The sequence below is a fragment of the Thamnophis elegans genome, chromosome 1, assembly GCF_009769535.1.
Source record: "Thamnophis elegans isolate rThaEle1 chromosome 1, rThaEle1.pri, whole genome shotgun sequence".
NCBI classification, from domain to species: domain Eukaryota; kingdom Metazoa; phylum Chordata; class Lepidosauria; order Squamata; family Colubridae; genus Thamnophis; species Thamnophis elegans.
Window position 1 is genome coordinate 167,223,699 of NC_045541.1, and position 26,439 is coordinate 167,250,137.

At 43.7% G+C, this 26,439-nt stretch overlaps 2 protein-coding genes across 2 annotated transcripts in view; one reads left to right on the forward strand and one right to left on the reverse strand.

Annotated features, from left to right (window-relative positions):
• Positions 1-18,664, reverse strand: part of ELL (elongation factor for RNA polymerase II) — a 61,392-nt gene extending 42,728 nt beyond the window's left edge. The window contains exon 1 of the mRNA XM_032238746.1: positions 18,490-18,664. Coding sequence (XP_032094637.1) covers positions 18,490-18,621 — 132 coding nt within the window. The 5' untranslated portion in view covers positions 18,622-18,664. The remainder of the gene's footprint in view (positions 1-18,489) is intronic.
• A 3,948-nt stretch (positions 18,665-22,612) lies between these two features.
• On the forward strand, positions 22,613-25,334 carry MRPL34 (mitochondrial ribosomal protein L34). The gene is made up of 3 exons (XM_032220799.1): positions 22,613-22,701; positions 23,224-23,304; positions 24,826-25,334. The coding sequence occupies exon 3, from the start codon at positions 24,850-24,852 to the stop codon at positions 25,141-25,143; it is 294 nt and encodes a 97-aa protein (XP_032076690.1). The 5' UTR covers positions 22,613-22,701; positions 23,224-23,304; positions 24,826-24,849; the 3' UTR covers positions 25,144-25,334.
• Positions 25,335-26,439: the final 1,105 nt, after the last annotated feature.

A 26,439-nucleotide genomic window follows, 5' to 3' on the forward strand; every position in this document is an offset into this window, starting at 1 on the left:
AAATGGGGGCCTTATTGGGAGACATGAAAGATCAGGTTAGGGATAGATGGTCAGAGAGAAAATCACTCTCTATGGTCATGTGGTTACTAGGAGTTGAAAACAACTTGATGATGACACATAATTAACAATAATAATAAAAAATCTTCCATGCAATGTCATGTCAGCTCTAGTTGACTTAGGAAAAGGTAAACACATTTGGGCTGGCTATTACTTGTCAACATGAAATCCAGAGCTAAGGCTAAACTGCCAAGCCACTTCCATATGTTGCCATGAAAACAGTTAAGGAAGGCAGACACTAAGAGTCAAACCTGAGTCAAGGAAGACTTGATTTTACATTTAAAAATTCCAGTATTGCAAATATTTTTTCCCCCTTGAAGGATATTGGGTTTTCTGATTTTAGGACGTTAGTCTACAGAAGTTTTATTTTCTGTTAGTTTTCCACCTTGGACTAGGACAGTGACGACGAGCCTTTTTGGCACCGAGTGCCCAAACCGGAATATGTATGCATGTGTGAAAGTGCGTGAGTGCGCATGCCGGAGCACCAGAAACCCGAAGACCAGCTGGCCGGCACACACACATGCCTGTTTTTTGGCCATTTTAAGCTGGTTTTGGGGCCATTTTCAGGCCATTTTTGGCTGTTTTCAAGCTGTTTTTTGGGCCATTTGGGGACCATTTTTGGTCCAAAATTGCCCCCAAATCAACTTGAAAACAGACCAGAAAACAGCCTGAGAAATGGCCTGTTTTTTTGGATGGTTTTGGCCATTTTGGGGGCTGCTTTCAGGTCATTTTCTGCTGCTCCGGCGCCCGTTAAGACCAGCTGGTCAGCACATGTCCACACAGGAAACTGGAAGAGCAGCTGGCGATGGCGCGCATGCCACAGAGAGGGCTCTGCATACCACCTCTGGCAAGCGTGCCATAAGTTCACCATCACAGGACTAGGAGCTCATGTAGCATGGCAGGGCTGAGGTCCTCACACAGTGCTCTTTAGAATATTTAAATTCAGGGGTCCCCCCTGTGGGCTTCAACTCCCAGAATTCCCCAGGAGTTCAAGTCCACAAGTCTTAAAGTTGCCATGGTTGGACACTCCGGTTTAAGTTATCTTTAATTCCTTATTTAGTTTTGTTTTTAGTCCACAATAGATTTACCATTAAGTAAGTACAAGTATAGGGGTGCGGTGGCTCAATGGCTAAGACGCTGAGCTTGTTGATCAGAAAGGTAGGCAGTTCGGCAATTCGAATCCCTAGCGCTGCATAATGGAGTGAGCCCCCATTACTTGTCCTGGCTTCTGCCAACCTAGCAGTTCGAAAGCATATAAAATTGCAGGTAGAAAAATAGGAACCATCTATGGTGGGAAAGTAACAGCATTTCGTGCGCCTTCGGCCAACCACATGACCTCGGAGATGTCTTCAGATAGTGCTGGCTCTTTGGCTTTGAAACGAAGATGAGCACCGTCCCCTAGAGTCGGGAACAACTAGCATATATGTGCGAGGGGAACCTTTACCTAAGTACAAGCAATGAACTACATTTAATTCTTTACTGAATTAGGATTGGGGAATACAGGAAACCTATAGATATTTACCTGAGGTAAAAGATTTATTGAAGTTTGTGAGCCAATTTTTGATTTAGGACTACAAAATTCATTTACTAGTAGTAACGTTACCCCTTTTTTTTTAAAAGGAAAGGCCTTTTAAAGAAACGTGAAAGTCAGTTTTCGTAGTCAGATTAAGCAATTTGATACTGTATCAGGCAATCATCAAAACAACGAACTCATGAGCACTGTATCTACCACTAATTTGATTTTAGTACCATATGTAGGAAGCCAGAAAAAAAGAAAAAAGAATATCATTACGTTTGATACTCAGCAATTGCTAAAATTCTTTCATAATAGCTTCACTTTTCTGCAATAAGTAACTGATTAGAACTTCCTGGATTTTTGTTGCATGCTTTGTTGGTCTAGCTAGAAATAAAACTGTTTAAAATTGCATTATGATGGAATAACAATTACATTGACTTTGTTTAAAGTTATAAACTTTAGAATTCTCCTCTGAGTGCCCTTAATCATATACATTCTGACCTCAGCCACATATGCCTTCCATTCAATAGCCACACAAATAACACCATTCACTATGAGCGAATCAGATATATTTTAAAAATTTTCTGATTTACCTGGAGAATTTCAGTTACTCTATTCACTTAAAAAGTGCATTATTCTTTAATAGTGTTCATTTCCAGAAGAACAAAACCCATTTGAGTCCTATAATTATGACTCAAAAGAGATTAATATGCAGAAATATACATCAGAGGTGGTATTCAGGCAGCTGGCGAACCGGTAGCGGAAATTTTGAGTAGTTCGGAGAACCGGCAAATACCACCTCTGGCTGGCTCTGCCCCCATCTATTCGCTACTTTCCGAGTCCCAGCTGATCGGCTGGGTCTTCTTCTGTTTCCCTGCACAGGAGAACGGAGCTAGAAAGCCGGTTAGTGGGTGGGGAGGGAATTGGGATTTTGCAGTATTCTTCCCCTGCCACACCCACCAAGCCACGCCATGCTCACAGAACTGGTAGTAAAAAAAAATTGAATTCCACCACTGATACATGTCCTGGATATTTCCAAGTTGTTTACATTTTCAGTTGTGGCTGGCAAACTCTCTTAGTTGCTGTACCTTGTTTCCAGAATCAAGAGAATATGAACTGCTGTAGCAAAACAGCAATGAGAGAGGGAAAATACCTCCTGCCTCCCTTGCCTGTGGTTCCTGGAAGCCTCTGGTTGAATTACAGTGAGAAACAGGATGCTGGATAAGATAAGAAAAGCCCTGGAATTGGATTTCTTATGTTTATGTAATACTTCCCTGCCGCTGGTTGTTTTTCTACAGACTCAGTCGATTCGACATACTGGGCCTTCTCATTTCCACAAGCAGCTGCTACTCGCTCCAACCCCTTCCCCAGAAATCTTTCTGTGAGGCAGGCTATCATATCCACCCCTCCATTTCAAAGGTGAAAGGGCCAAAGCAAAGCCCCCAAACTTGGTTGGCTACTGCAAAAAAGGGAAGTCGGTGTTCTCCAGACCCAAATGAGTATATAATTATACTGGCTGTTTAAGGCACAGAATTTGTTTTAAAGCCCAGGCCAAAAAACCCCTGAAAAACAAATTCCCAACCTTCCTCTGAAAATGCTGCACTGGTTCTCTCATCTTCCTTCTCCAGGGGCTTGAACGCCAAAACCCACTTCCTTGCTTAATTTATTTTTCACTCTTTGTTATTACAAGCTTCCTATCCCAGCTTTGGTTCAGTTGGTTTGTTGTAGCAGGATTACATATTTGGTTACACCTCACTGCTTAAGAGAGAAGCAAGAAAAACATACCTAACCGGAAGAGGAACAAAATGCCTTATAACATATGTCTCGAGTTGGTACCTTCCAGATGTGCTAGACTAAACGTTTATCCCTCTTAAAGAGCATGGTGGTTTATTGGAGCTGTAGTCCAACACATATTGGAAAGCACAAAGCTGGGAGATGCTACTTTACACACAAAGGCTGCCACTCAATGTTTTATCAGAAGCTTCATTTCTTTTAGATTAATTACCGTATTTTTCGGACTATAAGACGCAACAAGATTTTGAAGAGGTAAAGTTAAAAAAAAGATTTTTGCATTCTGCAGGCCTCCCAAACCCTCTGCATGCCTCATTTTTTGTGAAAAACCGGGCATGCAGAGTTTGAGAGGCCTGCAAAGTGTTCCTGGGGGCTGGCAAAAACAAGCAAAAAACAGCACGATAATGCTTTGGGAGAGTTGCAGAGTGCTCCTGGGGGTTGGGGGGGGCAAAAACGAGCAAAACAAAAGGCCGTTTTTCACTCATTTTTGCCCCCCCAGCCCCCAGGAGCACTTTGCAGGTCTCCATTTTTGCGAAGGGGGTGGGGTTTCTGGAGGCCAAAAATGTTGTATTCAGTATATAAGACGCACCCAGATTTTCACCCTCTTTTTGGTGCGTCTTATACTCCGAAAAATATGGAAAATGCTGTTTTGTTGTTAACTTCCCAGAATTTAATACCCACTAAAAACCAATTTTTTTCAAAAAATAGAAGAGGAAATATGTTTCAAATATGTTCTTAAAAGTAGGGAAACCAGGTACCAACACCCCTGCAAAATTGGGCCTCAAGGGATCTGGAAACTTCCACTACTTGTGCAGGCAAGTGCCAAGCTCTGCTTGGGTAGTGACCCTGCAACCAGGTCATGCCATTCCAGGACTGCCAGCGGGGATTTAAGTGATGACACTCTACTCATAGGAAGGAGGCCGTGGCAAGCCACTCCTGAAAAACCTTGCCAAGAAAACAGCAGGGACTAGTTCGTGCATTCCCCAGGAGTCAAAAACTGACTTAAAGGTGCACAATACGTCTATATATTCCATGTGCAAAAAGTGCCCTGAGTTGCAAGCTAATACATCAGGGGAAATATAACACTATCTGGGTTTCCCCCAAAATAAGACAGAGTCTTATACTAATTTTTAGACACATTAGGTCATATTTTCAGGGAAATATTTTCAGGGTACTAAAATACATCCATTTGGCTTATTTGAAAAATAACCTGGGCTTATTTTTGGGATAGGGCTTATATGATGAGCATCCTGAAAACCATGATGGGACTTATTTTGCAGTTAGGTCTTATTTTGGGAAAAATGGGGTATATTTATAATATATAACAGAATAACAGAATGGGAAGGTACCTTGGAGGTCTTCTAGACCAACACCCTGCTCACGCAGGAGACCTTACACCGGGTGAAATGCAGCTGGCTCTATCTGGCTCACGTGAGCTGGTAACGCCAGCAGCGATAGGTTCGGCAAGCTGGCAGTGGGAGACTCTGCTCACCCATTGTCACATCCCGGTTTTAACCCTCTGAGCATGTGCAAAGCCTTCTGTGCATGCGCAGAGGGTCAAAACTGGAATGTGATGACAGCGCCCGAGCGAGCGAAGTGCAAGTGCACAGTGCACACACTTCCGAGCTGGCAGAGAAGGTATGTGAATCACACCCCTGCCCTACCCATCCTATATATGAAGAAATTTTGAAAGGTTGGGACTGGCCTATAACAACTCACTCTAATGCTACTTTAAGAAAATGCAGTTACAGACTGAGTGCATTTCATAGGCCTTCTTTACGTGTTGCACACTAGCACTGAATAGGAGAAATATGTTGCTTAATTTGATTGGTGCTTCCACTCCTATACTTTTCAGAAATGAGGTCACAGAGACCCAAGAGAAGAAACAAGAGCCCGAAAGACCGAGCAATGTTCTGTGAAACTCAATGACCTGTGACCAAGAATGGTCGAACAAATACCTTTAGGAGATGCTACAAGCAGGGCATAAACGCGGTAAGACTTTAAGGTAAGGTCAGGTCAAAGTTGGGACAGGAATTCTGTTTCAATTTGTCAATGTTCCTATGAGTCCAATTTAACCTCTAAAAATGCTTTCTGCTTGGGGCCACATTATCCTGCCTGTAAATTTAGATCTTTTAATTACTTTGGCCATCAAACGAGAAGGGAGGACTTGCTGGAGAAGAGCCTAATGCTGGGAGAGATTGAGGGCAAGAGAAGAACAGGGAGTCATTGAGCTGAAATGGATTCCAGAGGAAGGTAGAGGACAGGAAGGCCTGGAAGAATGTTGTCCATGAGGTTGTGATGAGTCGGACATGACTTCGCAACAAACAACAACAACTTTTAGATCAGCCTTCGAAACCCATCTTGTGGGCGTGCCAATAAAAGCAACCATGTTGCTTGACAAAAGTCAGGGCCTTCTTAAGAACAGCTCCCCATTTGCAGACTCTTCCAAATGAAATATTCCTGGGTGAGGGCTTTCAAGATTCCTTTGCCTAGGAATGATTATTAGAGAGCCAGTTTCCTCTAGAGCCGTGATGGCGAAGCCACGGCACGTGTGCCAGAGGTGGCATGCAGCACCCTCTCTGTGGACAGGTGAGCCGTTGCCCCAGTTCATCTCCGCCGCACATGCATGCATGCTTCCCGATGGCATAGTGCTCTTCGGGTCTCTGCCATGCATTGTCTGCTGGAAGCCATCTTTTTACCTTTTGGATTTCAGGCCTGCCACATTTCTACTGTGGGAAAATTGGAGGGGAGATTATACAGAGTGTGGGTGTTATGTAGCCATAATGCATGCATGGGGGGGGGGAATGGCGGGGCGCATGCACGGGGCCTCACATGCATGCATGGGGCCGCACGTGAGCATTGCATTTTGGGGGTTCGGGCGCGCTTTGGGCACTCGGAAAGGTTAGTCAACTCACAGGAGATTGTGAGTTCTAGTCCTGCCTTAGGCATGAAAGCTGGCTGGGTGACTTTGGGTCAATCACTCTCACCCAGTCTAACTAACCCATCTCACAGGGCTGTTGTTGCTGTTGTTGGAAAAACAGAAGAGAGAAAGAGTACTATATATGTTTGCCGCCTTGAGTTACTTAAAAGTAATAAAGGTAGGATACAAATATAATGAATGAAATGCTTTTTGTGACTGGTCTCAAAAGGACGTGCAATGTTAAGCCAGGTTGCAGCTGTAATAGGCATTGTATATAAGGTTAGTTCAGAAGCAGGCAGCTGAGGGTTTTCTAATTACAGGCCTCAGGCAAAAAGCCCACTGCAAAAGATCTGCACAGACCTTTGTTAAAGCAGGTATCAGGAAGAGAAAAAAAGTTATAGCCAAGGAACACAGAGCGAGGGAGGGGGGAGAACTCCTCCCATATTTGTTTAGCACTGAGACCTTTAACTTTACTTACCTTCAAAGTACAGGTTGTGCTCAATTTACAACAGCTCACTTAGTGACCTTTACAAAGGCACTGAAAAAAGTGAGCCATGACCATTTCTTCCGCGTTACAACCATTTCAGCATCTTCATGGTCACCTGATTTACATTCGGATGCTTTTGACAACTGACTCACATTTATGACGGCTGCAGTGCCCCGAGGTGTAATCTGCCTCTGCAACCTTCTGAAAAGCAAAATCAACGGGGAAACCAGATTCACTTGACCACCAGGTTACTAACTTAACACTGCAGTGATCCACTTAACAGCTGTGGCAAGAAAGGTCATAAAATGAGGCAAAGCCCACTTAACAAATGTCTCACTTAGTGACATAAATGTTGGGCTCAATTGTGATCGTAAGTTGAGGACTACCTGAAATTGACATTTTGGGACTGACCATCTCCATTTGGATAGATATTTTGTAGCCACCCGAATCTCTTCATGAACAATGTCTGCCATGACAGCCTATCACACACTCTCCAAATTCCTAAAATGCTCCCAGCTACAAAAGGCAGACTCTAGGGGGCAGTGCTCGTCCCAAAGAGCCAGCGTTGACTGAAGACATCTCTGTGGTCATGTGGCCGGCATGACTAAATACCGAAGGCGCACGGAACCTGTTACCTTCCCACCAAAGGTGGTTCCTATTTTTCTACTTGCATTTTTTACATGCTTACAAACTGCTAGGTTGGCAGAAGCTGGGACAAGTAAGGGAGCTCACTCCGTTACGCCGCACTAGGGATTCGAACCACTGAACTGCTGACCTTTCTGATCGACAAGCTCAGCGTCTGAGACTGAGCCATTGCGTCCCTCAAAAGGCAGCTTATGCAGAGCTTATTTACACCAACTGCAATGCATGATTTAAATTTATATCACTTATACTCCATTTATTTTGTTCAAGCTTAGAGTTAAGTATGAATATATCTTTATTCTTTTTAACCATTACATAACCCAACAATGTAGAATGGGGCTGGACTACGGGGGAACCTTTTCAGTCTGCCCTGTTGCTATCATCCAGAGGCAGTGCCCACATCCACATTGGTTGCATTTAGTTTGGAAGTCCAAACTGGCTGACCTTGAATCTCACCCAACTGGACAAGACCGTTGGAAAGGTTGACTTCACTCGGGAGCTGTCATAAGAGGAAGCCGCCTTATTGATTAGGGCAAAGATGGCAGAGTACACTAAAAACTCTCTAATTCCTACAGAAAATGAATACAGGCCTAGTCCTTGACTTACGACCACAATTGGGACCAGAATTCGTTAAGCAAGACGGTGGTTATGTGAATTGCACCTGGTTTTATGACTTTTTTGTGTGTCATGGTTTTTAGAGTTTAGAGTTTTAGAGTTTTATTAGTATTTGTAGGCCGCCCTTTTCCCTGAGGGACTCAGGGCGGCTCACATAAAACCGGAAGGGGGAATACAGACATCAAGATAGAAACATATAATAAAATAATAGGCAACATACATTCATCTTCGGAGGGGCAACTATCCTTATCCCCAGGCCTGACGGGCGAGCCAGTTCTTCAAGGCTATGCGGAAGGCTTGTGCGGTGGAGAGGGTACGAATCTCCACGGGGAGCTCGTTCCAAAGGGTCGGGGCTACTGCTGAGAAGGCCCTCCTCCTTGTAGTTGCCAGCCGACACTGGCTGGCCGATGGGATACAGAGGAGGCCTAGTCTATGGGATCTTATTGGTCGCAGGGATGTAATTGGCAGAAGGCGGTCTCTCAAGTATCCAGATCCACTGCCATGTAGGGCTTTATGGGTGATTAATAGCACCTTGAAGCGCATCCGGAGATCGACAGGCAGCCAGCGCAGCTCGCGGAGGATAGGTGTTATGCGGGTGAATCGAGGTGCACCCGCAATCACTCGCGCGGCTGCGTTCTGCACTAGCTGAAGTCGCCGGATGCTCTTCAAGGGCAGCCCCATGTAGAGCACATTGCAGTATTCCAGCCTAGAGATCACAAGGGCCCGAGTGACTGTTGTGAGAGCCTCCCGATTCAGGTAGGGTCGCAACTGGCGCACCAGGCGAACCTGGGCAAATGCCCCCCTGGTCACAGCCGTTAGGTGGTGGTCAAATGACAGCTGTGGATCCAGGAGGACTCCCAAGTTGCGAACCCTCTCTGAGGGGTGTAAAATTTGACCCCCCAGCCTGAGTGGTGGAATATTAGTCAAATCTTTGGGAGGAAAACACAACAGCCACTCGGTCTTTTCTGGGTTGAGCACAAGCTTGTTAACCCTCATCCAGTCCATAACGGCCTCAAGGCCCCGGCTCATCACGTCTACCGCTTCATTGAGTTGGCACGGGGCGGACAGATACAGTTGAGTATCGTCCGCATATTGATGGTATCTAATCCCGTGCCTGCGGATGATCTCTCCCAGCGGTTTCATGTAGATGTTGAATAGTAGGGGGATAAGACCGAGCCCTGAGGCACCCCATAATTTAGGGGCCTAGGGGACGATCTCTGCCCCCCCACTAACACCGACTGCGACCTGTCCGAGAGGTAGGAGGAGAACCACCGTAGCACGGTGCCTCCCACTCCCACCTCCCGCAGTCGTCGCAGAAGGATACCATGCTCGATGGTATCGAAAGCCGCTGAGAGGTCAAGGAGGACCAGGATGGAGGAATGTCCTTCATCTCTGGCTCTCCAGATCATCAATCAATGCGACCAAAGCGGTTTCTGTATCACTGGATTTGGTAAAAGAATATTGCAGTCATTAAGTGAATCCTGCTTCCCCCCTCACTCTTTGTTTGTTGGAAGCTGGCTGGAAAGGTTGCAAATGGAGATCACATGACCCCAGGATGCTGCAACTGTCATAAATATATGCTGTCAAGTGCCTGAATTTTAATCACATGGCCATGAGGATGTTGCAACGGTCCATAAGTGAGAGGACATGTCACTTTTTTTCAGTGCTGTTGTAATCTCGATGGCTAAATGAATGGCTGTAAGTTGAGGACCAGCTGTATTCATCTGATTGGGACAATCTTCCAAATGGCCTGTTCGCAGGTGTGTATTTGGTGATGAATTACCAGCATCTGCGATAAAGAGCAAGAGGCAATGGGGAAGATCTACTTGAGTTGGATGTCAGAAGTCAGAATAGAGCTGGAAGGGATCTTGGAGCTGGCTGAGGAATTCTGGGAGTTGAAGTCCACAAGTCTTAAAGTTGCCAAGGTTGGAGACCCCTGTTCTAGTCCATGGTTCAGCCCTTGTAGAGATATGGTCTGCTTCCTTCAAGAACCCCTAGAGCAGGGGTGTCAAACTGGATTTCTTTGAGGGCCAGATCAACATTGTAGTTCTCCTCTGTGAGCTGGCCGGGGGGGGGGGGAGGAGACAGGAAAGATATCTGTCAAAGTGGGGCACGGGGGTCCCTGACAGAGTGCCGTTTTGGCCAGCAGGGTGTTGCAGGAGGCCGTCCAGGCTGAAAACTGTGCGCAGGATACTCTGCGTGCCCCCACCCAACCCCGTGCCCCATTTTCACTTGCAGAGGCACCGCAGGCGGGTCATTTGCTATTTCCAGGCCAGCCCCCATGAGACAGATTTAAGCACCCCACAGGCTGTATCTGGCCCGCGGGCCTTGAGTTTGACACCCCTGTCCTAGAGGAAGAGGGCATTGTGGCAGGATCCCCTTTGGCCTGCAAAAGGTCTCCTATTCAATCCTGACAACTGCATTTAAAAACATTATCAAGTAACTGGACTGAGGAAATCTCTAGGGCCAAGACCATGGAGAACCTCTGCCAGCCAAACGAGGCAGTAACCCTGCAGAGATGCTAAACCTGAGAGCCACACATGGCTCAAAATCTTGAGTTGGGGTCCGAGCAACGTTGAAATAATCAACATGACTGAAAAACAGGGGGTGGAGGAATTAAATATAGGCCTGTTGAAATGTTTTTAATTGTGTAGCCGTACTATACTGCTCATAGGGCAGGTCCATTCCTCAGATTGGGGGGTGAGGGCATCTACCTTGGTAACACCAGTGATTGATTTATGATTAAACTTATATGCAACCCATCTCACTATGAAGCGAGTCTGGGATCTTACAAATGGTTAAAAAAAGGTAAACATGAGAACAATTAACAGCTGATAACATCAGGCTCAATTGCCCTCAGCTCCAAAGGACCAAATTTCTGCCTGTACATGAGTGGGAGAGTTCCACGTTTCAAGCCAAGATTATACAGATTACGGGAATAAGGAGGGAAAAAAGTGTTTATAGAAAGTTTCCCAATTACATCTGGGAATGGCCGCTCTACTTGAGAAACTTATGCTGGCATCAAGGGTGGGTTCCGGACGGCACTACTAGGAACCCACCACTGGCTGGCCTCATTATCAGACTTAGCAAAAGACAGCTTCAGATGGTTCTAGGAATATCGTCTGAAAATATTTTCCTAAAATATTATGGGCCTCTAGACAAAAAAAATAAAGCCATCCATTCTCTAGCATAACACCATTCCCCAAAGACTGGGCCAAACTTTGTGAAACTGCCCATTTGAGTAGCACAGTCAGATTCAGAGGGTTCCCGGAAGAGCACAGAACGTTCCAGCATTTCCCACCTGCACATGCTGGTCAACCACTCCTACGGATTAAGAGACACCTACCGTCCTTAACTGACGTATGTTCCTCCTCTATTCTGTTGTGCAACTTCACAAATAATTCCAGAGGTTAAAGGAAAAAAGAAGAAATACCACTAACCTCGAGATTCCTAATTGGCCCCATGCAGGATGCAGAATTCCTAGCCCAATTATATAAACTCGACCCTTCCCTTGTTTTAATTCTTTAGAGAGCAACAGGGTGGCAAGAGAGGAGCTGATTGCTTTGTCTTGTAAGAGAAACGGCAGATGTACAAGTGTGGCTAGGAAAACAACACAAGCAGCTCTTTAAAATCTGTATTTCCATATTGTTTTGTAAATACTGGTCTCCACTATCTCTGCTCCAAATGCCTCATTTGTTGCTATCTTCCACACACACCCAGGGAAAAGTAAACTACTGACAAAGCGTGCAGCAAAGAAAGAGATTGCATAATAACCCTCAGATCTGCTGCTGGATCCCATTGCAACTGTACTCATTGGAGGGGGGGGGGGATTGGCAATTTTCCCCTTGTGCATGGGGGGGGGGAAGAGAAAGAGATGAGCTGAGAAACCAGCAAGTTCTGATCAAATCTACAAGATACAATCAGAGTAGTCATGTTTTACTATCAGGTCTATTTTACAAATAGGAATCGACCAAATGTTCCTAGAACTGAGTATTAACTTCGCCTACTTGCTGACTTTTCATTCCTTGTGTGCCTACCCACACTTTGCAGCAGCTTAAAGATTAATAAGTTTTATTGTGAAAGCAGCATTCCTGACCCAATGGCCACTGCATTATTATATATTCATAAAACTCCAGTGCCTTAAATCTGTCTGCCTGTTATGGGAACTAACACACCTACCTCTCTGGAACTTGACTTGCCTCTGTTACCTTTAAATTACCAACATCCCTGGAAGGTACCTTACTCATATTTATTTACTAGCCCTCTTTTAGTAACCACAATTGGGACTGGCAACTTGGCCATTAAGCAAAGCTCTTAAGCAAAGTTTGCTCAGTGAAACTGTGACTATGATTACGATCTTACTTCAGCTTTCAGACCTGCTTTACAGACCTGCAAAGATCATAAATGTGATGATCTGTTGGCAAAAGTTATTTTTTCCACCGGTGTCATAACTGCTGATGAATCATCCTTCAGTGATTGTCACTAAGTGAGGACAATCTACATTATATTTATATGGCTTCCTCTCTCAAATTATGATTATTGGTGGCTAACCACCAATTAAAAATGATAAATACACATGTGTTAATAAATATGCTATCCAGATCCAAAGTGAGTTCAATTTTGGTCTGAGAAATTTCCTGACAAGGTCTGCACTCAACTGCACTCAGATACAAGTAATGCATATGACCAGGCAGGAAATACAATTTTGAAGACTAATAACATAGGGAGGTTTATCTGCAAGATAATGCTACAGGATTAGAAATAAAGAGACAAGCAATAATTAACAGAGGTCTTATGATCCAAGGTAGCTGTTTCGAATGAAAAACGTCATCAGCCTAATCTCTGGTTAAAAGGATGAGGTAGCAAATGGAATCAATGATTTTATAGGTTCTGAGATGGAGGAAGAGATCCTTCCTCATCTCAGAACCTGTAAAGTCATTGAAACAGAGAGAAAATATGGGGCCACTAGAAGGACAGATAATCTATCCCCACATTAAGACAATTCTACATATTGTACAGGTGACAGATATGATCAATTCCATTCAAAATTCCATTTTCTTACAAAACAAAACCGCCTACAACAATTTGCAAAGAAGATATTCTGAAAAAAAATAAGACTATTACTTTGGGCCACACCTGATCTCATACTTGCCCACTCCTCCCTCCCTCCCTCTCTTTCTGTATTACACACACACAGGTATGTATGCATGTATGTACATACACATACTTAGCAAAGAGACATTACATTATCCAAACAACACACACGCATCTGCCTTTCTCCTGCTTTTCTCTGTGTGCCCTGGTCTATTGCCCATAGTCTAACCTGCTCAGGTTAGAAATTAGCTCTCCTGAGTTTGAAGGAAGATCTTTAACAACCAACTGGGTTTTGAGATTCAGAGGACCGGACCTGCTGTCTTCATGCAAACAGAAGCTTCGCCCCTCAGTTGTCCTCTCAAAGCACGATTCAGACTCAGGGATTCCTAACTATTGCCTTCCTTTGAATCACTGCCAGTCACTTAAATACGTGCGTCTCCAAAGAGGCACTTCCTTGCCAATCTGGCTACTCACAGGATGTCACAACTACTTCAGATGACATTCAATTACCACAGGTCTTGATGTGCGTGAGCAAGAGGAGGGGGGGGCGCACCTCAATGCAAATAGACAAATCCACCCAGCTGCTTTGTGTGTGGCAGAACTGCCTTCCCCAGAAGGTTTTCAACAGGATAGAGACCTGTCAAAGACTTAAGTATAGGGTGGGGCTGGACAAAAGGATGTTTCACATTCATAGGTGCCACCCTCGGCATTCTGCAAAGACAAAGTGCACAGATACATATAACATTTTTTCAAATCTTTGGCCACTGAATCAAACTCCTCAGGTGCTCAGGATTAATCCTATCCTCCAAAAGGATCTATTTATTCTTATCAGAAAAACTGCAAGCCTGCAACCATTCACACCACCTCACACTGACTCCAGAGACCTTCCCCATAAAGATTCATGTACTTAACTGCCATTTTGAACAAGCCATTATACTATGAATCTGTACTCAATTTGCAAATCACAAATATATTAAATTGCCTCAGTTGTGTCATTTGTACTTCGAACAAAGCAATGGGTGCTTAATCCTGATTGATGGCAAATTATGTTTGTGATACTGGGCGCATTAATGTGTACCAAGCCCACATAAAGACACAGCATAATTCTTTAACACAGCAGGGCCAGACAGTCACATTTCCTTTACGTGGCAATGCAGAGATGGTGAAAGTTCACCCATCTTTATTTATCAGGTTGCTCTGATATTTTCCACCTAATTGTCAGTTACTATGAGTTGAGAAAAACACACTGAACAAGATTAGTAGATTTTAAAACTCTATATATAGTGCCGGAAAGGGGATATAAACCACAACATCTAAGGATGCTTATTGCAGAAATCTGAGTTTCAAAACAATCTAGGAACAGGTTCCTAACAGAAGTGATGGATGATTTTTGATGCTCTTTCCAGCACTAAACACTCCATGAATATACTCTCTCTTTCATACATAACGTCCTATTATCTCTTGCAGGAAACACAGGCCAAAGGAATTATCTGGACTTCTATGAATGAATAGAGAATGAACAGAGAATTCAAGTGTCAACTAATGTTAGGCCATAAGAAGTTTAACCAGTGGTTTCAAATCAAGTGGGGATCTAAACTGGGATTTCAGAGTCAAATAATAAACTTTGCAATGGCCCGACTTTGCACATGATATGGAGCCAGGTCCAGTTTGGGTCAACAGAAAAATGCAATCAAATTTACCCTGCATCAACAAACTCTTGCAGTGAAAGGGCCTCTGTCAACGGCCTCTTTTCGTAAAACCTGCAAGAGTGTTACAATGAACAACACAGCTAAGAGGTATACTCAGGTTTACACTGAACAGTTAAATTAAAAGGGGAAAGGCAATTCAGAGAAGAGTCACTGCTAATAATAAGCCGGCCCATGGGGTGCTTAGATCTGCCTTGCAGGGCCACCCTGGAAACAGCCCGTTTTCGCTGGTAGAGCTCTCAGGCCACCACAGGCACCCCTGGCATGAGTGATGTATAACCGGCCACCCAAACCCCGCCTCCCAAGATCAAACACAACGCTGATGCGGCTCTCAGTGAAGTAGAGTTTGACATCCCTGCTCTATATTGAAGAATCAAGAATTAGACTTGACCAAATCAGTTTCCTAGAAAGGATGCATGCTGGTAGGACTGGACCTAAATTTCATAAGATTAATTTTGTTGCAATCACTTGGAACAATGGCATTATGCAATACTTTCAGATTACAGCCCCAAAATGATCATTAATGCCATGAATCCCACAGCTGTAATTTATTGCCGTAAATTACAGTGATGATATTGAAAGTGATGATATTGGGGGTGATGATATTGGGGGGGTGATGATATTGAAAGACCACCCTCCTTCCTGTCTTCTTCAGGAAATGTATATGATCTGCCTACTCTGTTTGCTCACCCAAGTTACACAACTGTATCTGAGGGGGAAAAAACCCACAAGTGAGAAAATCCTTTTTTGGAGAAAAGTATCAAGCACTTCCTCTGTTTCATATCATTCTGGCTCCAATTTTTTCTGCAACTGTTGAATATGTCCTTGGAAGTAATTGCATAAAGAAATCCATGCTAAGGTGATCAGTATTCAGCTAGTAATTAGCAGGAGCCCTCTTCCTAGCTCGCCTGAGGCCCACCGGGTAACCAACATCCCACATTAAAAATAGAGAATGACACAATCCCAAACTGCCCTTTACTGGAAGCTGAGGTTCCCAATGATAAACAGTTTTGCCTCTTGGCTACTGCAGCTCAACTTGGATGGAGGGGAGCACTGGAAACAAAATGATTATATTTTGAAGAAGAGGCACAATTCATTTTGAAAATCACTATTTAAAAAGGAGTCAATATTTTCCTTCAAAGCCCATATTGCTTAAACTCTTTCCAAGAGTTCAATTTAGGCGACCAAAGAGTATTTCGACACCCCCTCCAAAGGAGAGCTTCCAAAGTACAGCATTTGGCAACCCCCCAAGAAATCTAAGTCAGGATCTCCGTCATCAGAGTTCACACAACTTAACACAAGACAGTAAGCAGCAGCAGCAGCAGCGACTTGGCAATGAAACGACCCTTCCCCAGCCAGATTCCAGTTCTCCATTTAATAAAAGCAAATAAAAATGGTGCATCCCTTTAAAGTGTATTCAGTATTGATGTTCTTGGTAAAACAAGGACTGGGGGAGGAAGTCAGTAAGTCATAGCCAAGAATTTCCATTTGAGACTGAGGATATGAAGAACAAGGAAGAGGCTATTTAATTATCTTCTTAAAGCTGCAAAAAAGGTCCATTTAAGATATGGATCAACAGAAAAATTTAGACCAAAATATATAGAAGTTCTAGATTTTCAGACTGGAAAAAGAGACAGAGAAAAAAGATGGATGGCGGGGATATTTCTATAACTACCGGTAGGATTATCTCAACTTCCTCTCTCTATCTAAAGATTAGAAATATGAGTTTTAGGCATTATTGCATGCCATCCAAAGAAGTCTACCGTATGACAAAAAGTGTTTATGTAACATATTTTTTTTTAAAGGGATGGACCTAAAAAGTTTATTTTTTAAAAAAAAATAAACCATTTTTTCAATGGTCGTCACAATTTTTGTCCCCTATTAGCCAATTGATGGAGGACCCAATTGTTCTTTTCACACTTAGCAGCAGGAAATCAGTGAAATGTTTCCCGTGGCCAGGTGTCCAGTGAAAAAAGAGAGCTCTTTTACTAGCTACAATCCTCACATAACTCAAAAGCACTTGAGTTCACTGCTATACAGGATAAGGCTCTCCACACTGCAGTCCTTAACCAAGGCTTGGGCAAATCCCCCACTCCACCCCCAACACAGCATAATTGAGCAAGGCAAAAGGAAGCTGCCATCTTCATGGATTTATTTCAATTATCTCTCTCTCTCTCTCCACACACACACACAGACATTGCTCATTGTTGTTGCTCATTCTCCCTTTATGCTACAACATGAAAGTCGAGGAACCTGTTCAGGTCCTCCTCATATATGCCTGATAATGGAAAATAGAACAGAATAGAACCCAACATGTCCCTTTTAAAAACTGCCTTCCCAACAGCATTATTTTAAAAAAAAACCTTTACTTTTTCTAACATTTGGAAATCTATTCTGTATACAATTTAGTGTACTCTTAATCCACATTATATTTTCCTTCCCAGAAATTATCAATACTGTTCCTTAAAAACATTTCAAAGCATATTTCTTTGTAAAGTATTCCCAACCCAAGACTGTCTAATCAATATCTACACTTTATTTAGATATTTATTTCTCATATTTCATTTATTCAAATCTTATTAGACAGGCGTTTTTAGAGAGCTTTTTTGGGTGGGGTGGGTTGTAACAAGGGAGTGTCTAATTTCAACAAATCCCCAAATCAATCCATGCGCCTATCACTTCATTCCTTTAAAGATTTATGAAAAGAACCTCTTCTCTTAACTTCCATGGCACATTTGGAGATAGCAATAAGGAGATTTGTACTTTTCTGTGTCCTGCATCCATTTTAAGAGAGCCTTCCTGACGAGAAAACCAAGACTCCCCTCTCAAGAGAGTTCAATCAATCCAGAAAATTCAAATCCTATTTTTTGCACTCAAGCATCCCTACTCCAGTGGCCTAATTTCCAACCCATGTTCAGTCCCCTAATTGACTATTAAAAAGGTATGACAAGCTGCTTTCTTATTACCTTCTACAGTAGCACTTTGGCCTTTACCTACAAGGGATTTTTTTTTTAAAAAAAACCAAGCTACATCTTTGATATTTAGAAAGGAGAAGCCTCCAAAGTGGTCCTTTGGAGTGAAAGGTGTATCATTTTCTTAATATACTGCATACATTTTTTCCATGGTTGGTTGCTCAATTCTTACTGGGAGCTGAAGCAAGACACCTCCCAGGATGGTATTATTTTTTCATTTTGGGGGTGGTGGTGGCTTTTTCCATATTTCCTTACATCGAGATTTGCTAGAGAAGTCGGCTTTTCTCTCTCTCCTTAATCCAGGTCATTTATTTTCTTTTCGTGGCAGGGGAAAGATTTCATCACCACCCTCCTGCGTTCCCCCTATATTTGGAAGAAGGGCTCTGTCCTTAAAAAGAGCCATTTGCTTCTTGTTGAGGGCATCTCCCTTCGAGGACTACTTTGGAGGAGAGGGGGTCCCACTCTTCCTGCTCCCTAGCCAATTTAAGGGGAAGGGGAGTCCACCTTCCTTTCCTCTCCAGCCCTGTGTTGGTAGGAGAAAGGAAGCCCCCCCCCAATTTCCAGCCTACCACTTTTCGAGCTGGCATTAAGAGGAGGCGGCTACTCCCACCCACCCACCCACCATAACCAACTTCTCCTAATATAAGAGGAGGGTCGCTACCCCGCCCCCTCCCGGCTCGAAGACCCACCTTGCGTCCCTGGTAGGCCTCAAAGGCTCGCAGGGCCGAATCGGTCAGCTTGACGTGGAAGACAGAGATTCGTGTGCCGCGGCCGAGGCGCCCGCAGGACAGCGCGTACCCCCTCTCAGTCAGCGCCGCCATCTTGGGAATCTCCGCGGCGGTGGCGGCGGAAGCCCCTGGGACACGCCCCCTCAACCATTATGGAGCAGAAACGCCCCTGTGTAACGTCATTCATCCGCGCGGCGGCAGCCTTTAAGCTGCAAAGTACGACGGGAAGTGTAGTCTACAACTTCTCTTTGCTGGGCTTAGGTTACAGGCGCCCCCTTCTGGTAACGTTTTCCAAACTCTTACCTCATGGCTATTGCCGGGAGCTGTAGCCACAAACTGCGCATGCGCCAGATGCCGAGAGGCATGTTGGGAGATGTGGTCTTTTTGTTTCGAATAGAATAGAATAGAATTCTTTATTGGCCACGTGTGATTGGACACACAAGGAATTTATCTTTGGTGCATATGCTCTTAGTGTACATAAAAATCCAAGATACATTCGTCAAGACTCAAGAATCATAAGGTACAATGATAGTCATAGGGTACAAATAAGCAATCAGGAAACCATCAAGATAAATATAAATCGTAAGGATACAAGCAACGAAGTTACAGTCATTCAGTCATAAGTGGGAGAAGATGGGTGATAGGAAGGATGAGAAGACTAATAGTAATAATAACGCAGCCTTAGTGAATAGTTTGACAATGGTGAGGGAATTATTTGTTTAGCAGAGTGATGGCATTCGTGGAAAAAACTGTTCTTCTGTCTAGTTGTCTTGGTGTGCAGTGCTCTATAGCGTTGTTTTGAGGGTAGGAGTTGAAACATTTTGTGTACGAGGGGTCTGTATATATTTTCAGGGCCCTCTTTTTGACTTGTGCAGTGTACAGGCCCTCAATGGAAGGCAGGTTGGCAGTAATTGTTTTTTCCAAAATGTTTCTCAATTTCGCTTCTGGTGTGTTCTAAATGTAAGGAAATGCTTTTTAGGGTCTGTGGCTCTGAGAAATAATGCTTTTTATATATTCAAAGTATGCACAGCTTTTATGCAGAAAATCTAAAGAATTTTGTCCCACTTCCTTAAAAGTAGGCAATGATGTTAGCTTTAATGGATGATGTTCATGTCATCAGATGAATGGAATGAAATACTGTGCAAAGAGGTTAAGGGCTACTGCTGTAGAAGAAAAGAAAAAAAGTGACAATGAGATCAACAAAGCATATTTTTGCTTCCCTTTGGACAAGTTATGGCTTTTAAATAAAAATGGTTCATCAACATAGTCATGTTTAATATGAAACGAGGTGTATATATTTAATGCACATTAAAATTTTCAAATATTCACAGAATGGTGCTGATGATACATAGATTGTCATAGTGAGCATTATGCTTGCATTTATTTTGATGCAAATGATAATATTCAACATTTGAAACTGACGATCAACTACTGCACAGATGCATTTTGACCCAACCAAACTGGTGAATACAATTTAAAGTTTGTATTGATCGAGTGTTAATAACTATTTGATAGAAAAGCCTTAAATGCTTACAAACTCAACCTTTATTTTATCCTATTGCAATGTACTACGGACTGCCGTATATCTGTATAGAGAAAGGTGATAAACAACCACATTCCCCAGGCAAAGAATTCTGGGGAGCGCCTCCCCATTTCGCTTGTTTCTAGACCTGAGGCCCCCCAAACTTGGAAACTTAGACTTGAGGACTTCTGGGAGTTGAAATCGCTAAGTCTTAAAGTTGCCAAGTTTGAAGAGCTTTGTTCTAGACGGAGGGGCGTAGTGATAGCGAAGACACACCATTGGTTTAAACGCCTACAAGGAGGCGTGGCTATTCAATCTTGAGATCAGAGACGGCATAGCTGGCTGGAGAATTCTGGGGGTTGAAGTCCTCAAGTCTTAAAGTTGCCAAGTTTGAAGAGCTCTGTTCTAGACGGAGGGGCGTGGTGATAGCAAAGACACACCATTGGTTAAGCGCGCCTATAAGAAGGCGTGGCTATTCAAATAAACTCCTTGACATCAAAGACAGGTGAGCCGTGACGGTTTGGCCCACCGGATTTAGGCTGCTAAAATAGGAACTATCATTAGGTGGCAGCAGTCGCCCTAGGATAGAGGCTGCTACCGCTCCTCCTACTCGCATCTACAAGCTAAACGAGCTTTGCCGTTCTGTCCTGCAAGGGAAAATTGACATGACTCGGAAGTTATTGCTGCGAATGACCGCCTCTTCCGCTTAACCTTTCCATTTGACTTCATAGCACGACCTGCAAGGACTTCAGTTTCGAGGAAGAGCAAGTATGGGCGATGTTGGGGTCGGAGCTGGGGTGGGATGGGACACGGGGGGGGGGAGGAAAGCGGAGGAGGAAGGCAGCGACTCGGCGGCTCATGCGAGCGGAAAGCGGCCGCTTGCAGACTCGGGGTCCCCGAGGAGGCAGCCCCGCCGAAGCCCAGAAGCGGCGGGGACTAAAGAACCAGAGCTCCCGCCCATCAGTTTGCGCTCTCTTTCTCTCTGCTGGGGCCTCCTCGCCCCCTTAAAACTCCCCAGGGATGGAGCCTTGCTTAGTCCCCAAAGGTGCTTCCTTTTCAAAAGGCAACTGGACTTTCTTTGGTGTTTTTTTTCCCTCTTGAAGACGTTTCGCTTCTCATTGATTTTTATTTTTTTAATAAAGTTTTTATTTTTTTCATTTTCATAACAAATAACCACATATATACTATTACATAACCAACATTATATTATATTGTTAAATGTTTACATCAATTCGTCTTGCCGTCAACTCCCAAAAACGATTATTGGCTCTTCGGCTCTCCATACACCTTATTTGTACCTTATCCATCACTTTCTTCTCCCTCTCTCCTCCCCTCTCTACCTCCTTTCTTCCCTCTGTCCTTCTCTTCTCTACTTCCCCTTCCTCTCTCCTTCTCCTCTCCCCCCTTCCCTCCCTCCTTTCTCTCCTCCACTCCCTCCCCATTGCCCTCCTATCCCTCTCTTCTTCCCTTACCTCTCTCCTCTACTTCCCACTCTTCCTCTCATTTACTTGGTGTATTTCAGCCCCTGAGCAAGCTCCATTTTATGTTGATGGTATTTATAATTCCATTTCAATATACATATTTGATTTTAACATCTTCCTTCTTTTTAAAAGAGAAAAATATATATATACATATATAGTATATTTTTCTTATGGTGACCTCGGGTGCATTTAAAAAAAAATAGATTTGTATTAAAACAGTTTTCTTCATTTTATGTCACAATTTCAATCTTTACAACACTCCGATATCATTATTTCTCCTAAGGACATACACATTATCTTCATTGTTCGTCCTTTCCTTTTGTGTACATGTTCTATAAAGATAAAGGTTCCCCTCGCACATATGTGCTGGTCCAATGATGGCAAACCTTTTTGGTACCGAGTGCTGAAAAAGTTGTGCGGAAACATTGCATGTGTGTGTGTGCGTGCGTTGCGCACTCATCGGGGCCATACTCCAAAAAATCCAAACTTCTTCAAGAAAAAAAAAAGTCCAGTTGCCTTTTGAAAAAGCACCTTTGGTCAACCATGACCTGGATGATTGAGAATCACCATAGGCATTGTTACGTTGTTAGTCCATGCAGAGTGTGGTAAGGACAGCTGAGAAGATTATGGGAAGCTCACTTCCTGTCATTCAGGATACTGCTTATAAACGCTATGTGCTTAAAGCTCAAATCATTGTTAGTGACCACACATACACACTTTACAGTCTATTTCTGTTGCTCCCCTCTGGGGGGAAGTTTGGAGGTATTTCTAGCAGGACTACCAAATTCTGTAACAACTTTGTTCCCTAGGCCATCCATCTGGTAAACTCATTTTTCTCACCATGTACATGTATACATTTGAACTGGACTGTTGTTTCTCTGTGTCATACATGTAGGTATGCACATAACATTGTAATTATTATTTTTTCATGTTTTATATAGTGTATATTGGGGATGGTGACCCTTTGAGAGCTGTACGCAATGAAATTTCATTTTAATGTATGCCAATTAGTGTAGATTCAAAGTGACAATAAAGTTATTCTAAGTCTACTTTGTCTAGAACAGGAGTCTCCAAACTTGACAAGTTGAAGACTCGTGGACTTCAACCCCCAGAGTTCCCCAGCCAGCAATTAACTTGCCACGGTTGAGAAACACAAGTAGTCTAGATAACGTAAGAAGCCTTCTGAACATAACTTGAATGCAGTAGTAGAAACACAGGTAGTTCTCAACTTACGACTACAAATGAGCCCAAAAGTTATGTTGCTAAGTGAGAAATTTGTTGTGTTAATTTTGCCCCATTTTATGACTTTTCTCCCCACATTGGCTAAGTGAAACACCGCAGTTCTTAAAATACTAACACGGTCGTTAAGAGAATCTGGCTTCACTATTGACTTTCCTTGACAGAAGATCACAAAAATGATATCAGGTGATTCTGGGACAATGCAACCATCATAAATGTGAATCACTTGTCAAACATTCTAATGTAATTCACGTGGCCATAGCCATCAGGCATAAGTGTGAAATATGGTTATAAGTCACTTTTCAGTGCCATTGTAACTTCAGGCGGTCACTAAAGAAACTGTTGTAAGTCAAGGACTACCTGTTCATTACAATCATGGCTAAGGGTAGGAACAGAGTAATGCCAACTTAAGGTAATAAAGTCTTGCCTGATTTGCTACCTTTCTAAATGCAGGCAACAGGAACTCCCCCTCCTTTGGGAAGGGTGCCACGACTGAACAGGCCCTACTTGGCTAACCACCAGTTTGTTCGTACGGTAAGTAGGCTTGAAATTCTCAGAGCAGTAACTCAAATTCTGTAGGTGGCTTTTACAGGTAGGCAGTCAATTGTCAAGAAAGGATCAGCATGATTTTTTCTTTATGATTTTATATTCGTGAAATGCTGCCAAGTTGGGTACTTCTGTGAACATGTGGACAAAGGCTCACCGTTGCTGATCACTATTTTATAACTCCTAAGACCTTCCAGTAAACCTTCCAAAGACATTCCAGTAAACCCTTTGTTCCTATACATACTTAATTCAAGGACTTCTCCTTCTATGTTGTTGGTTTTTCTAAAATTCTTGTGCTTTGATTAGTTAAGAGTTTGCAGGATGGACACAGAAGGAGAAGGGCATTAAAGGAGATGCCAGAACCCAAACAAACAGCATCATGTTGATTTGGCCCAGTGGTTAGAATGCAGTACTGCAGGCCACTTCTGATGACTGCAATTTGGCAGATCAAATCTCACCAGGCTCAAGGTTGACTCAGCCTTCCACCCTTCCATGGTGGGTAAAATGTTGGGTGCAATAGGCTGACTCTGTAAACTGCTTAGAGAGGGCTGTAAAACACTGTGAAGCGGTAGATAAGTCTAAGTGCTATTGTTATTTAAATTGTTCCCATTAATTACTTATAACTTCAGGGTCACTTGTCCATGACTGACAAAGAGGTTGCTTTCATGGGAAAGTTTTATAGCCCTCTCTTTCCCGCTTCACTCCCAGAGTTACTTAGTTTAGGCATCTGTTCTGACCCAGGCTTCCCAAGAGCATGAAACAAATTCCTCATCCTGACAAAAACTCCTTTTATTAATTTACAGTCATTCACTGCCCATTCACATCCATCAAAGTCTTTCAAGGGAGGATTACAGTCACAGACCTTATCTGGCTTGGAGAGCTGCCAGGGCGATATCTGCAAAACTTGGCAAGGAGTCTCGGAGAGTCACTAACCAATTAAGCGAACTAATTGTCTCCTGCAAACGCCACTCCCCTTTGACTCCTCTTTTATTTCCTCTGGGAGGGGCCATAAATTGTCCACATGTGGCCTTACTCCCAAGTCGACCCCTATTCTTCAGCTATTCCCTTCGTCTGGCAACTCTGCGCATACGCATACAAGGAAGAGGCTCCAGCTGTTCGTCTGCCTCACTGATGTCTGACTCTGAGGGCAGCTGATAGCTGGCTTATGGCCTTGGTCCCCTCTCTGCCTCCGACACAGAGCTCTCATCAGAGCCTTTCCCAGACTCCAGGACTGGCCCATGTTCCTCCTCAACCTCCCCACTGCCAGAAACTGCTGCCAGCTCTGCTGGCCACTGGCGGGCCACAACAGCATCAGCAAAAAAAGGTTAGGATAAGAAAATCCTTGTTAAATAACACAAGCAAGCATACTCTAATCAACCTTGTAGGACTGTCAAGCAAGAGAGGAATTCTTTATACCATTTGAAGCGTAAGAGGAAAAGCAAAATTAAAAAATAAAGATCTTTACAATATTTCTTTATTATTGTTATTTTTTTCGTTTCTCTTTCCCAGATCTCTCCTGTTGGTGCAGGGAGTATGAGCTCTCTCTTTTGGCAGCGTGGAATCTCCTCTGCTTTTTCCACCCCATGGCAACAGATTCTTAATTCCTTTCGGTCAGTAGAGTCTGCCAATGCTTTCCAAAGCATTCCTAGGCCGGTCGTGCCCTGGAATTACCAGCAGATTCGTCCAAGAAGCCGGGGCAATGAGTACCAGCCATCGAATATCAAGCGAAAGCACAAACATGGATGGATTAGACGTATCCGCAGTGCCAGTGGGATCGAAGTGATCCTTCGAAGAATGCTGAAAGGCAGGAAATCTCTGAGTCATTAAAATTGTCCCCGGTGAGGCCCTTTCAAACAAAGTTGGAAGCCTGATACATTAATTCTTTTTCTTGCTAGAAAATGTTACAGTGTGGTATGAAGTTCAACATGGCATCCTTTAGACACAGGGGTGATTATCGTGGTTTCTGTTTTGATTGTGAATCTAAAATTTCTCCAAGAAAATAAACCTTTTTAAAACTTCAGAATAAACGTGTCCTTTTGTTTTAGAAAAACGAGTAAGGTGTAAATATTAAAGTTGCAATTTTCTGGAAAACTTTGTGCTTCTTTCATCATGTAAATTTTTTGGGTCTAGATTTAGATCTTAGTTGTCATGGGAAATTCAGAAGTTTATAGCACAATACTAGGGAGAAGTCTGTTTCTTGGAATGATTTTTTGCATAGCTGTTTTGCAAGAAAGGGGAACCTGAACAATGGGAAAGCAAAGGTTTTTTATAGAAATTGAAGGCTGCAAAGTTGGCAATATTAAGGATCAGTTTGGGGTAGTAGGCAAGTCCTTGTCTATGTACCGTATTTTTAGGAGTATAAGACACACCTTCCCTTCCCTAAAAGAGGGTGAAAATTTGGGTGCGTCTTATACACTGAATGTAGACCCACCCACCCACCAGCCCCCACCCTTTGGCCTCTGCCTCCCAGCAATTTACCTCCTTGCAGCAAACAGGGAAAATAGGGCTTGCACAGGCGGCAATAGGCTATGGCAGTGATGGCGAACCTTTTTTTGGCTCTCGTGCCACAAACAGGAGGAGTACAAGGGGGTCGTGCGCGGGCATGTCATACCCACAATGCTGTTCGTGTGACACCCACCTACCCCTGCCCGAACGCATGCGCGTACAACCATCAACCCCCTCCACTTTTGGAGTGGTTTTTTTCACCCTCCCCAGGCTCCAGAGGCTTTCTAGGAGCCTGGGGAAGGTGAAAACAGCCTCAACGGACGCCCTCTGGAGGCCTCAGGAGCTTCCCTGAAGGCTCCGGAGGGCGAAAAACGGACCTACTGACAAACTAGAAGTTTGGGAATTATGACTTCTGGTTTGTCCGTAGGGCCGATTTTTGACCTCTGGAGCCTTTCAGGAGGCTTCCCTGAATGCTCCGAAGGGCAAAAATCGGCCCTACGGACAAACCGGAAGTGACTTCAAGGAAGCCTCTGGAGGGCGAAAAAACGGCCTCAAAAGAAGGCCGAAGTCAGCTGTCCAGCACACGCATGCGCGCTGGCCATCTGACATGGCAGCACCCCACGTGCCCTAACAAATGGCTCTGCGTGCCACCTGTGGCACACGTGCCATAGGTTCACC

What these genes read in the sequence shown, in the direction of transcription:
- MRPL34 (XM_032220799.1), top strand. Translation starts at nt 24,850, where the DNA reads ATGAGCTCTCTCTTTTGGCAGCGTGGAATCTCCTCTGCTTTTTCCACC.